Source organism: Fundulus heteroclitus, chromosome 13 (assembly GCF_011125445.2).
Source record: "Fundulus heteroclitus isolate FHET01 chromosome 13, MU-UCD_Fhet_4.1, whole genome shotgun sequence".
NCBI classification, from domain to species: Eukaryota; Metazoa; Chordata; class Actinopteri; order Cyprinodontiformes; family Fundulidae; genus Fundulus; species Fundulus heteroclitus.
Genome location: NC_046373.1, coordinates 21,471,727 through 21,485,676, shown reverse-complemented (window position 1 = coordinate 21,485,676; position 13,950 = coordinate 21,471,727). Strand labels below are relative to the sequence as shown.

Below are 13,950 nucleotides of genomic sequence, written 5' to 3'. Positions count from 1 at the left end.
CCTTGTTAGTGGAGTCCTGAGTTTTCTGAGTACTTTCAAAAAAATGTATTTTATGGAGGAAGTCTGCTATTTGTTCAGTTTTACAGTGAGTGGGGTGTGTAATACGGGCGTCATTCTTTTCTCATCTCACTGTAGAGCAAATCTACTTTTGGGCATTAATGAAGTAACCTGAACCTGTTTTGTTTCTCTGTCTGTTTTGTTTCTTCTCTCCAGGCCCAGCACCTCCTCCCCTTCCCCCTTCCCCCTGTGCTGAGAAGGTGCTGAGACGATGTTTTATGCCCACTTTGTCCTCAGCAAACGTGGGCCGCTGGCCAAAATCTGGCTAGCGGCCCACTGGGACAAGAAGCTGACCAAGGCTCATGTGTTTGAGTGCAACCTGGAGAGCAGCGTGGAGAGCATCATCTCACCAAAAGTGATTCATCGTCCTCATTACTCCCATAACTCACTTCTAATGACTTTGGATGACGGTTTTGTTGTCTGGACTTCTCATCTTGAAAATGCATTCAGACTGAGATTATATAGGGATTATTAGATTTTTTTTTAAGCATAACCAATCTTTTTAGGCTTATTCCCATTGTCTTAAATTGGTTTAAGATAAATGTTTTAGTCAAGTCAGATGGATTTGAATTACATAAGTAGCCACATCCAAATGAGCCATGCCCTCGATATGTTTTAGATGTGGGCTTTTCAGTCAAAATAAGATCTCTATCATTGTATTTAATAACATCCTGATAAACTCAGCCTTTTAATTTTTACGATATTGTTAGTTTCACCCTTTTACCTTTTAAAAGTTTATTGTTTAGTCACCTAAAGGCAGATGGTTGCTTACATAAACACTGTGATTAGGATTAACCTTACTGTAAAGATTGACTTGTCCCTGAGTTTTTACTCTGTTTTTAATCACACTTGCAAACTTTATTTTTCAAATGATTGGAGACTTTCATCTAAGATAAAGATACAAATATTTACCAGATTTTAAATAACATTAGTTCAATGTCCCTATCGTACCCTGTTGATTAGCGCCAGACATTAAGACTCGAGAAATCGGTTATATAGAACCTGTCTGACAGCATGAAGTAGGCTAATAGATCTCAAAATGCAATGCATCACATTCCCTGTCTAAAGAAATTCAGGTTCGTTTCATATTTGTGAAAATGTATCTCCAAAATGTTTAGAAAAGCAACAAAATAACAGGATTTCAGAAGAAGAACAACAATATGTTCCCAGTTAGACACGGTGGTGGTAGTGTGATAGTTTGGAGCTACTTTGCTGCTGTAGGATTTGAACAATAATCTGAACAAATATTAAACAATATTTCTGTAACTGAACCATGAACTCAGGTTATGCAGCATGACAATGATATCAAGCACACTAGGAAGTCCATCTGTGAATGGCTCAAAAAAGAAAACGGCCAAATCAAAGTTTGGACTGAAATCTGACTGAGAAGCTGAAGCTGTAGCATGTTCAAAAAAACCTTTTGATGAATTAAGTACAAATTTTTAAAGAAAAGAAGGTCAAAATTCCTCTCCAGCAATATCAAAGACCCGTTGCCACTTTTCCCCAAGTCTGTCCCTGGTGTTAGAAACAGGAGGCAATTACTTTTCCCCTTTGAGCCAGGTTGGTTTGGACAGCTTTATTTTCCCTAATAAATGAAATCATCATTTGAAAACTGCTTTTTTTTTTTTTTATTTGCTCATGTTATCTTTGCCCCATAATAAAAAGTGTTTGATATTTTATTTTTTTAATCCTTAGGTGAAAATGGCTTTACGGACATCGGGACACCTGCTGCTGGGCGTGGTGAGGATCTACCACAGAAAGGCCAAGTACCTGCTGGCTGACTGTAACGAGGCCTTCATCAAGATCAAGATGGCGTTCCGGCCAGGTAGGGATCGCGGCATCAACGAGGGATCACTCGGATCCTTCTCGACCGTGCCTATCTTAAACTCTCGGCTAGAGGCACGTGGTGACATAGCGCATCACATTTAAAAACTCAGGCTTTTCATGTCTTGTTTGTCTCTGTAGGAGTGGTGGATCTTCCAGAGGAGAACAGAGAAGCAGCATACAACGCCATCACGCTACCCGAGGAGTTTCACGATTTTGACCAGCCGCTACCAGACTTAGAGTGAGTCCCTCTGGGCGCCTGGGCATTGTGTTTCGTCTGAAGCTGCAACCAAATTATCGCTGAGATCTTATTCTAGTTTAAGGTTCCTTTCAGTGTTCTTTGCGTTTTTATTTTAAAGGTGGGTGGTTAGAGAGGAGAGGAAATAACGGGTGAGGTTATCAGGGTTCTGACAGCCTGGAAAAAATCTAGAAAAAGATTGAATGTGATTTTATTAATTTCCAGACTTTATTACCTATTATCTTACTGAAAAGTCGCTGTCCTTCCATCTTTCAGTCCGTCCATTTATTCATCTATCGATCCATCAGTTCATCCATCCGTACATTTTTGCAGCCTCAAAACTGTAGATATGTATTTATAAATATGCTACATAAAATCATATTGAACTTTAATATTCATATTTTAGAAACTAGCTTAAAAGCACTGGGAACACTTGAAGCCAAGGCTGCTAAAGTATAACATTCTCAGAATAAAAAAACGTGCATTGCCTGAGGTTATTTCAGTGTGGCTTCAGGGTTGCAGTGGGGTTTTTAAAAAGTCTTAAATTCGAAAATAAATATTTAAAGCTATAGTTGGCACTCCTGTTCAGAAATACTTTTTGTTATACTGCTCATCTGACCCATCCCTGCCATTTGGACCGAATAGCAGGGATTGGTCAGAGTTTTGGTTCTGCTAGTGTTTATGTATCCGGTTAGCTTAGCGGTTAGCCGTTCATTGTAGCTCCGCTGCTCTCACCGTATACTTTAAACATGGCTGAGAGTCGCAAGAAGTAAACCCATACAAGTTTATAAGAAGAAGAGGAAGGCCTTGGTAGAAAGAAATAAAGCCAGAGTGGATTTGGGAGATTTTTTTCACGCAATCCCCCTGAGGAGCGGAAGAGCAGGTAAGACGGTGTGGAGTATTGCGCAATCATTAAAAAAGGGACTTACATTTCAGGAAAAATTGGCAACTCTAACTTTAAGGCCTTAAAAATCTTAAATTCACTGAAATATTCTGTTGAAGTCTTACATTCTTTTAAAAAGTAAGGCTTAATTTTCTTATGACCATGTAACTCTACCTCAAACGCAGAGTAAAATGTTCCCGCGACGCTGAATGGTGCTTTAATTGAATGTACAACTAAAAATAAGAAGCCAGCCAATCAGCTTTTGTGTTACTGGTTCGTCCGTATGACTTTATAGTCCATGTGCAGAAACACAAGAAGTGCAAAATAGAATAAAAGGTTGCACCAGTAATGTTGGGTGATGTGTTTCCAACAGTGACATCGATGTGGCTCAGCAGTTCAACCTGAATCAGAGCAGAGTGGAAGAAATCACCATGAGAGAGGAGGTGGGCAACCTCACCCTGCTGCAAGACAATGACTTCGGTGAGCATTTTTGGCTCACGTGTGTCTCAACGTCCTCAGAGCAGGACCGTATTATCGGGTTTGGAGTCGAAGAGACACAACTGGGGATGGGGAGGGGTGACGGCATCTGATTTTTGTCCTGCAGCTGACTTTGGCATGGACGACCGTGAGATGATGCGCGAGGAGAGCGCGTTTGAGGTGGACATCATGGGTTCATCAGCCTCCAACCTGCTGCTGGAGGCTGAGGGTGGAGCCAATCAAATGGCGGACAAGACCAATCACCTGGAGTACGATGAGCAGTACAAGGACGACTTCGGAGACAATCCCATGGAGAGCAACGAGGGAGGGATGCTTGGTATTACCGCCGCGTATTCTTAGTAGATCACATAGTTTTTGTTATAAAAAAGCAATGAAGGTTTTATCTGTATTTTGATTTCGACGTAGTTGACAAGCTGCTCAGTAACGAGGACGGAGGTGGCATATTTGACGACCCTCCCGCCATCACAGAGGGCGTGATGATGCCTCAGGACCACGGAGAAGGACGAGGATGACTTTGATGCTCTCTCAGGTCAGTTTGCCAAACTGCTTCATGACACCAAGAACTGGATGTACAGTTCATGTCAGGTCAGAAGTGTTCATACCCTCATTCTGGCCATAAACACCATTTCCATTTGAGGCTGTAAACAATCAAATCTGACCTTATCTTTGTTCTATATCTGGATACAATGACAAGCCATTCAGCATGTCGGGTGAACTTCATGCATTCAAGCCCGAGAATACTGGACCAACAGCCAAAATAAGTGGCGGTAGCAACGTTGAGGGCATTTCTAGCAAGCAGGCAGGGCTACTGGTGCATTGCACAAAGAAAGTGGATGAAAGATGAAGGAGCAGTGCACAATTCTTTAATTTCCCCACTAGCAAACAGCGACAATGTTAAACATGGGCACCACTGGGTGTCTCTATACCTTAATAATGGGAATTATTAAAAGAAAATTGATATTTTTAAATGATGTGGACAGTTGTCTTTTATTTCCTAAGTGTGAAAAGTTAAAGTGGGGTACATATAGTTAGCTATTATAGTCTTATTAAAAGGTTAACCACCAAATGTCCAGATCACCTGAGCTGCAAACAGCAGTTTTCATTGCACCATCATCGTGTGTCATATTTCTATATGAAAGGACTGCTTGTGTGCAACAAGTAGAAGGATATTTTATACAAAGTTAATATAATTTTTGGCATGTTGGATAGACTTTCACGGTCCTCTATGCCCTCATTTAATGTATAATTTTAGTGGCAAAGATTCTATTGTAATGAAGGAAGAGAAAGAAAGAAGTCAGGACAAAGTAAGTTAATTGTAATCGATATCATCATCGCAATTTTATGCAATTTTGTGTGTTTTGCTGACACCCTACACATCACCAACAGAATTAAATAAAATCTTGATTTGAAAAGTACAATTAAAGTCATATTGGGTGTAATCACTGCAGAATGGATCCAAATGGTTATGATGAGAGTATGTTGTCTTCTGACTGGAGCTGTATGCAAAACCGGATGTCATTACAATCCAACCTCCTATGATTGCTGTGTGTGGGTCGTTAGCCGGAGCCCCAGACAGCCCAGACTCCGGCCCAACCGAACCGGCACCGGCCATGACGGACCAGCAGGAACAAACCGCTCTGGCTCACAACGAGGAAGAAACCTTCGCCCTGGAGCCCATCGACATCACAGGTCAGATTTCAAATAAGCATCGGGATGTTATTCAAATTACTTTGGACCCAGCCCAAAGTAAGATAACGTTGACCCTCCAACTGGGGTTCTGCAGTGAAGGAGACCAAGGCCAAGCGTAAAAGGAAGCTGATAGTCGACAGCGTGAAGGAGCTGGACAGTAAAACTATCCGCGCGCAGCTTTCTGACTACTCCGACATCGTCACCACCCTGGATTTGGCTCCTCCCACCAAAAAGCTGATGATGTGGAAGGAGACGGGCGGAGTCGAGAAGCTCTTCTCCCTCCCGGCTCAGCCTCTCTGGAACGCCCGGCTGCTGAAGGTACAGAGCGAGATAGGCGAGGAGGGTCAGCTTTCAGAGGCGCTCCTCTTTTACAACCTATCAGACAACCTGCCATCTTCAATTGTAGATGTTCACGAGGTGTCTGACGCCGCTGGTCCCAGATGAGCTGAGGAAGAGGAGGAAAGGCGGGGAGGCAGACAGCCTGGATGAGTTCCTCAAGGATCTGGAGAACCCGGAGGTGCCGAGAGAGGAAGCAGGAGCTCAGCAACAGAGGGACATCATAGGTAGAAAGCTGGATTTTAATCCATTTAATAATTCCATGGATGATGTTTGTTTTTCTCTGGTTAATATTAAATTTGGCCTCCAGACCAGACCATCATGGAGGAGGCCAACGCGCTGCAGACCTCTGCCGTGGAGGGGAGCAGGACCACGCTGGACGAAGCCATCATGCCTCCACCGTCCTCCCAAAGAGGCCTGACGCGGAAGTCCCAGGACTCAGATCCAGCCCTTCCTGTATGTGAAGTTATCCGGTTGCGTTTTTTTTTTTGTTTGGCATCTCCGCAACTATCCTAAGTCCTCAGGTCTTCTCACAACCAGACAGGAAACCTGGACGAGCAGCAGCAACAGACGCAGCAGCAGGGATCCAACGCAGCTGCCTCTCAGCAACTCGAAGCCTCCGTGGTGAATTTGCCCCCTGAGGACCCCGCCGCCAACATCAGCCAGCTGATAGAGCTCGACTTGCTTGCCGACAAGGACAAGAAGAAGAACGACGACGACTCTGACGAGGAGGTAAAACGTCTTTATTGATGTCGGCAGTTCGTAGCTTGGATTTTATGTTGTAAATTTGGTCGTGTTGTGACAGGAGGAGGAGGCACAAGGAGAGCAAGACCAGGAGGAGAGGAGGTGGAACAAGAGAACTCAGCAGATGCTTCATGGCCTACAGGTACAAATCATGCAGAATCAGACACATAGTGATGGTGTCTTATGATCTCTGAAAGCTTTGTAAGGAGTACTTTAAAATAGGACCATGTTATAATTTTTTCTTGAAAAATATAACCACATTCTTCAGGAAAATGTGCCTATAGTGGACAGATCTAGCCCTGTGGGGGATTAGTGGCCTGTCCAGCGTGTACCACACCTCTTACCCAATGATCACTGGAGGTTGGATCCACCCCCACACTGCCCTGCAAGGTTAAGCGGTTAGATGGATTAATCTAAACTAGTGTCTTGAAATAACATTTTGATATTTCCACTCGGAATGCAAAAAAAAAACCAAGGGAAATAACACTGCAAAAGATAGTTATTGATTAGCATGCGCTAATCTTATCTTATATGCTTCTACACGTGATAAGATACGTGAAACCCTAAATCTTTACCAAGACATTTAGCTATTCTCTCACTGTCATGTTACCATTTTCTGTTTTTATTGTCTACTGAAATAGACCAGAAGGAATGAATGAACAGAAGACTGATTAGCTGTAAGGATGCAACACATTTTGTTACCAGAAGGCATTTAAAAGCACAACCATGCTACAAAATGAAAGCATTACTGACCATCCATCCATCGTCTATGCCTGCTTATCCATGCGGGGCTCCAGGGGGGCTGGTTTCTATCTCTAGCAGTCATTGGGAGAGAGGCCAGCGCTGAATAGATGCAGATCTAACTGTAATCTCACATTACACTATGCAGATGCTTTGTCTGCACCACTGAAGATTCATTCAGCTCTGCCTTCCTAATGCTTGGAGAGGCTGACATGGCAGGGGACTTAACCCTATTTTCTGATACTGTTATTATTAGACTGTGCATAAAACACTCTATGTTCCACCTAAGACGGTTGTTTAAGTATGAAAACAGGGGGAAAAAGGCAAGCGAGACAAGAAACAGCATGACGGCAGCTTTTACTCTTTCCACAGAGGGTGATGGCCAAAACTGGTGCTCAGTCAGTCAGCCTGTTGGACCTGTGCAGGAACAACAACAGAAAGCAGGCGGCTGCCAAGTTCTACAGCTTCCTGGTTCTGAAGAAGCAGCAGGCGGTGGAGCTGGTCCAGGAGGAGCCGTACAGTGACATTGTTGCTACGCCAGGACCTCGTTTCCACGTCATCTAGTATTAAGCTTCTAGACCAGTGGTTTGAAAAGAAGAAACTCTGCCCTGAGGGCCTTATTTGGTTAGCAGGACTGTTGACTAGTTTTATGCTGCGTCCAGACCAAATGCCGTTTCAGGTGTCAAAAAGGCACCCAACACCTCAACATGGATGGTTGTGCACATAAAAGTCAGATTCAGGAGGCTCCATGTTAACATTTATGAGTGATCCAAAGTAAAAATAATCCCTTACTATGTCACAGACCAGAGTCGGGGTCTCTCTAATTTGTTGACTCCCCGCATCCAGCTGCAAAAATTCTGATTTTCAAACTCTAGAGTCGGCCGCCCTAGAGGCGCTAAACCAAATTTGAAGCATGAAACACGCTGAAAGCTTCAAAACACGCAGCGCAAGATGTGGGATCTCTTGATGGCCCCCCTGAAGCGCTTCCACCATAAACCTTCAATGTAAACCCGATGCCATTGAAGCTCAAAAGGCGTTTGGTCTGGACGCACCGTTATTGGTTTGTTGCTTTATTTATGTTTAATTTCAGAAGACTACAACTTAAAACAAGAAAACCATTTGTTAAACCGAATTTATGTCGCACTAAATATCAAATTCTGCCATCTAACAGCCTGTGATCGTCCAGCCGTAAGAAACCGGTATTTGTTGTAACCTTGTGTGCACAGAATGCAGTATACACACATACGTTTTGTATTTGTCTTTAAAACACCACAAAACTTCTGTTATAATGAAATTATGACTTCTCTGGAATACTTGCATGCCGTCTACAAAAATGAGCGTTTAAATTCATGAACGCATATTTCTCGTTACTTTAACTTTAGGATTAGTTGTTTATTCTAGGGATTTGTTTCATCCTGTTATCTTTTACGCACAACAATTTGGCGACGTCTTGCTAATTCAGTGTTATTTTTTGTTGTAGTAATAATATACAGTGTTGTTTGTATGCAAAATATTTATTCCTTTTATATATGAAAGATTTAAGTTATTCTAAATGAAGCCTTGTTAAAAAAGAAAAGAAGAAAAATCAACTTTATGTGACTTGTTGCTGAAGCCAAGAATTTAGGCTGAATTTAACGATGAAGAAGCAGCTTTCCTTCAGCTTTTTTTATTTTATCTACTTCCACTGCAGCTGATTATCGTAAATGTCTGAGCACGTTGTGTATTTTAAAAATGTAAAGCCGTTCTTTCATTTTGTAAAAATGCAAAGACGGATCGTCAAAGCGCTGCAGGTGTTGTCAATAAGCACTTTAATTCAGACTGCTTTATGAATTGAAAACTGAGTTTTCCAAAAATAAAACACCATGACCTGTGTGAGAAATGGCAAATTCTGATTTATCCTCTTGGCTGGAATAAGTAACTCAGGGGTCAGTGGTTTGATATTAGAAAATATCAAGCAGAAGTATTTAATATCTATATCTGGACATCCATTTGTCCATCATAAAACAAACTATCCCACCATCCATCCACCTGGCTTTCCAACCATTAATCTGAGTTGGTTGAAGTTCCTTGAATTGGCGCTCTATAAATAATTACTGAAATTGGATAAATCTATCAGCCCGTCATCCAACCATCCATCTCTAAAGCATTTCATTCATTCATTTTTCCCACCATTCAACCAGCAATCCATACATCATGTTATCTTCTCCATCAATCCATTCATCCTTCAGTGATCCCAGCAGAAATCCATCCATCCATTTTCCATCACGCTTGTCCCCTGTTGGGGTTGCGAGGGGTGCTGGTGCTTATCTCCAGCTTTAAATGGGCGAGAGGCAGGGTTCACCCTGGACAGGTCGCCAGTCTGTCGCAGGACAGCAACAGAGACAAACAGGACAAACGACCATTAAGGAGAATGTAGAGAGGCCAATTAAACTAACAGTCATGTTTTTGGACTGTGGGAGGAAGCCGGAGTACCCGGAGAGAACCCACGCATGCACAGGGAGAACATGCAAACTCCATACAGAAAGACCCTGGGCAATATGAGTCAAATAAATAGATTTTTTTTCGTATTCATTAGGGCTGGACAATTAATCGCATTTGCAGTATAATTACAATTTAAAAAAAAACGCAATTTCCAAATAGCAGCGGTCTTCAATATTTGGCTGTGTAACAATTAATGGATCAGACGCGTCTTTTAGGTGTTGGTAATAAGTTTAAAGTAGGTTTGCTCCACATGGAAGAGAAGAGAGTTGCAGCAGTGAGATAATCTAATTGTATTATTTGTTGTAGAGTTTATGTAATCATACTTTTTATACCAGAAACATTCAGAAATCTCACCATAGCCTTAAGTACCGGTAAAACTGTTTAATAGACTTCTTTGTTGGTTGCACTTTATGTTCAACAAGGTTTGATGTCCAAATCAATTAAAAGCTGTTCTCTTGAATAAGAATATTCTGATTAATACAGTTATATTTCTTGTTTTTAAACAGTCCTCGTTTACAAATGTCTTTATCTGCAGGCCATTTTTGTTGCTTGTGGCTAATGCGGTGAAAAGTCTAAAAGAAATCCACTTGATTTTTGGCAGAATGGTACACCCCTAGTATTTATACTGAAAACATTTATTGTACTGAAATCAAACTCTGGAGAAGTGGGAAATATTGGCAAAAACTGTAGGAACCCTTTAACCCTGACCTATAATTCATTATGGCAGTAAGGGATCAAAAGCAGAACAACATATTGAATCCCAATCACCATTGCGATGTCTGCACGAGCAATGTGGTGATAGCCAAGAACTGCTTGATAGGAACATTTATCAGGATTTTACAGCCAAAGTCCCATGCCTGCACATTCTGTATGCCCACAACTTATTTGGACATGTGGAGGGAACCTCCACTACAAACACATCATGTACATTTCTAGTGACCAAGATGCTAAAGCTCACAAACACAGGCGGGGATGTTTTGATGAAGGAAAATAAATTAGAGTCGGGAAACCCTGGGTTCACTGAAATACTCAGGAATAATGTTGCAGCTGCATGTTCTCCTGATATTGTGCAATCCCAATGGGAACGTAAATTAATAACCTATTAACGATGACCATTTCAAAGGAGAACAATAAAGTCTGGCTCCTTGGAGGAAAAGTGTAAAGAATGACGGTTAAAACTATTCAGTACTTTGATTTTTGGGAAACAAAAAGCAAAAGTTCTTGTCTTTCTGTCCCATCACGCATTTGAAACTGCAGGAGCAGCTACGGCGTCTCCTCCGGCCTTTTTTCGTCTCTTGTGTCGACTTCTTTTCTTCTTCTCTCCTGGTTCCGTCTTCTTCAGCGGCGGGGTAGGCTCGCCTTTCTTCTTCTTCTTGAGGCAGCTCAGAGGGTTCGGATTGCTCTGTTTCCTCTTCCTCTTGCGCCTCTCGCCGTTTTTGTGGCCGATGCCCTGCTCCTCCTTCAGGCTGCGGATGCTCTGCTGCTGGGCGGGGGTCACCAGCTCCCCCAGCTGGACGGCTTGGACGTGGTCCAGGGACGCCTGGCTGGGCTTGTCCAGCACAATGGTGTTGAGGATGATGTAGAGCAGAGGAACGCCGGGGATCTTTTTGAGTCCAGCCGTTACCGCATGGTCCTGCGGAGAATTGGACGAGAAAGATAATCTTTTTGATAAAGGAACAGCGCTCCTAATCAAAATTAAGTTCCCCGGTTGTGGGGCTAAAAAGGAAATCCGGAATAAAATCTGTGTGAATGGGGCTGCAGAAACGGGATTTCCTCACAATCTAATAGACTTGGAGAATTTGAAGTAGACTAAGTGAACATGCCCAAGTCAACATGAAACATACAAAATGTCCAAACTCTAAGAGTGAAAAATCTGGCATGTATTTAGATTCAGACCCACGGACTTGATAGTTTTAAGCTCTTTGCCAGTTTTGCATGTTTCCAGACGAAATGTACTGCCCGTCCCTCTTTGGATAGAGAGTTAACCTCGTCGAGATTGGATGGAGAGTGTCTGAACAACATTAATCAGCTTTTGGGCCATTCTGAGAACAGGATACACTATGATCCAATGCCTCAAACATCAGTCTTCAGGGACCAAGTATAGTAGCTGTGCAATGTTTGTCATCATAATGCTTTGCATGTAGGCCAAAAAGTTACATTTTCACCTAACCAGATTACCTCTGAGATTTCTTCCAAATAAGACATGGAAATATGAAAAGGGGTCTTCTTCTGGACTATGGAACAGTATTCAGTGTACTTTTCAAAGTACGGGTTACAGCTTTGTAACGCAAGTCTGATTTAACTTTTTTTTTTCCATCGCTATTTTTATAATTTATTTTACTTATATTGACATAAACGACAAAATAAAAAACAATAATCACCATCTTAGATACATATCTGCATATTTTTAAATGTGCAAGAGATCATAACCCAGTGTAGAAACTCAAAGGCCTCTTAAGTTCTTCATCTGGTCATCTTTTTATTTTAGTTGGCCACTTCTTGTTGAGATATGTCCACTCCTTCCACAAACCTCCAAAAATTCTCAAATAACTCACTTTTTGGAGATATGTTTTGTCCACTGTGTTCCTTAATCTTTATGATGCTGTTTGTTCTCTGATGTTCTCTGGCAAACCTATCAGGCCTTCATGGAACAGGTGGAATAATACTGAGATTAAACCAACCAATGGTGGACTCCGTCTACAATTACAGTAGGTATCCAGGGGTATCAGAGTAAAGGGTGGCTTAATACAAGAGCGCCAAACTATATTCAGATTAATATTTGTAAAAACTATAAAAATATTTATCGTTTTCCTTTCAATCTCCCAATGATGTGCTGCTTTGAGTTGGTCTAGTACAGGGGGGCTGAAACCTTTACAATCTAAAAAGGTAATTGATACCCTCAGTCCAGATAAATAAAACTTGGTTAGAGCCGCTAATATTACATGGCCTTTTGAAAAAGGACAACTTAGATTTTTTTTCTGTAAATATTCACTTCAGGAAATTTTGAAAGAACCACCTTTTTATTTTTATTTTCAGGTTTCAAATTAAACAAAAGCTTTGGCAAAAAAAAAAACAAAAAAAAAACAGGACAGACACATTTCCTTTAATGGGATGTTGATATTTGTGGAAAATTATGTAACGGGGGAGGGGGGATCTACAAGAAAAGTAGATCTAAATAATTAAAGTGGTACTTTTTTGTGACATTCTGTTGTGGAAATTCAAAGCAGTTATTAAATCCATAAACATCTTACACTGCTAAAGCCTGCATTGTTTTAATTAAATCTACATTAAAAAAAATTAATTGGTTCTATATCATTTTAGCTAAAGTTATTAGGAGTTTTAGGAGCAGATAAAAGGCTGTTGACCTACATTAAAGTTTGTGGTGGAAACGTGACAAAAGGTGGAACGATCCACGTGGGTTAAACACCTTTGATAAGCACATAAACACGCATACAGCGTGGAAACGCCGCGAGGGTTTCCTACCTGTGTGGCAACAAAGTAGTGGTGTGGATTAGTCTCCTCCAGCATTGACAGCAGGCACTCGGAGGCTGGCACCGGGTCCTTCAGGTGTGCACATTTCCGCACCTGAAACCTCTGCAGGATGAGCTTAGCGCCATAAAGCTGCTTCCCGATAGTCTCAAGCTCCTTCAAAGCACAGCTGAGGACGAAACAAAGGCACGACAAGGCGATCAATATGCATTAACAGGAACTCTGCTCACAGATACAGTTGTTTTTATGTGTTTACTTTGTAGTGCAGAGCTGGACTTCTCCCATCAGATATTTGGGCATCTGCTCCTTGATCTGGATTTTGTTCTTCAGCGCCGCCTGGCAAAACGTGCCGTCCAGGAGGATCTGAAAGGGCTCTCTGAAGCTGAAGTTGTATTTGTAGAAGCTGATCGTTTTCTTGGCTTGTTTCTGTCGTTTGATCTTCATGTTGGCTCGCCTGTCGAAACCAGAGCTAGTTCCGTTCTTCCGCTATCCTCCTCCGACAGCAAGCCGGCTAAAGACGCGCCTCGCTTAAGGAGTACAGACACAAACCGAGTCGTTTACTTTAGCGGCGACCTGCACATGTTTTTTTACATCCACCAACAGCGTGGACTCCCGCAGGGAACACAACACGCTTTCGGTGCATCACTTCAACAAGTCCGAGTAGAAACTCTAATAGTTCCAAAAGTTCCGGCCCTTCTTCTTATGGCGTTTCATGGCGGCCATGAACGCCACCGCCATCTACTGGTAGGGAGTGTCAATGACGCTAGATAGATTCAGTACATAAATGCTTTAAAACTGTGTTGTACAATATACTTTATGGGCACTTTTGTGATATACCAATTAAGATGAATCAGGAATCTTTTTTGTCATTATGTGTTACCATAATTACATTTTTGATGAGACATGGCGGCTCTGAATGAACCGCCATGGACTCATTTTTTTGGACTCATTTCTGAGTCCAAAAAGTTCT

At 41.9% G+C, this 13,950-nt stretch overlaps 2 protein-coding genes across 2 annotated transcripts; one reads left to right on the top strand and one right to left on the bottom strand.

The window, feature by feature from the left end:
* Positions 1-268: 268 nt before the first annotated feature.
* On the top strand, positions 269-8,896 carry rad21b (RAD21 cohesin complex component b). The gene is given in 14 exon segments (XM_021320416.2): positions 269-412; positions 1,753-1,882; positions 2,023-2,122; positions 3,376-3,482; positions 3,607-3,816; positions 3,906-3,990; positions 3,992-4,029; positions 5,061-5,189; positions 5,284-5,507; positions 5,596-5,752; positions 5,836-5,981; positions 6,066-6,257; positions 6,331-6,411; positions 7,383-8,896. Coding segments are annotated over 14 exon segments (1,935 nt in total). The 3' UTR covers positions 7,575-8,896.
* Positions 8,897-10,107: 1,211 nt separating this feature from the next.
* Positions 10,108-13,677, bottom strand: utp23 (UTP23 small subunit processome component). Its single transcript, XM_012870463.3, has 3 exons — positions 13,237-13,677; positions 12,975-13,149; positions 10,108-11,124 (listed from the first exon to the last, which is right to left on the bottom strand). The coding sequence occupies exons 1-3, from the start codon at positions 13,422-13,424 to the stop codon at positions 10,729-10,731; spliced, it is 759 nt and encodes a 252-aa protein (XP_012725917.2). The 5' UTR covers positions 13,425-13,677; the 3' UTR covers positions 10,108-10,728.
* Positions 13,678-13,950: the final 273 nt, after the last annotated feature.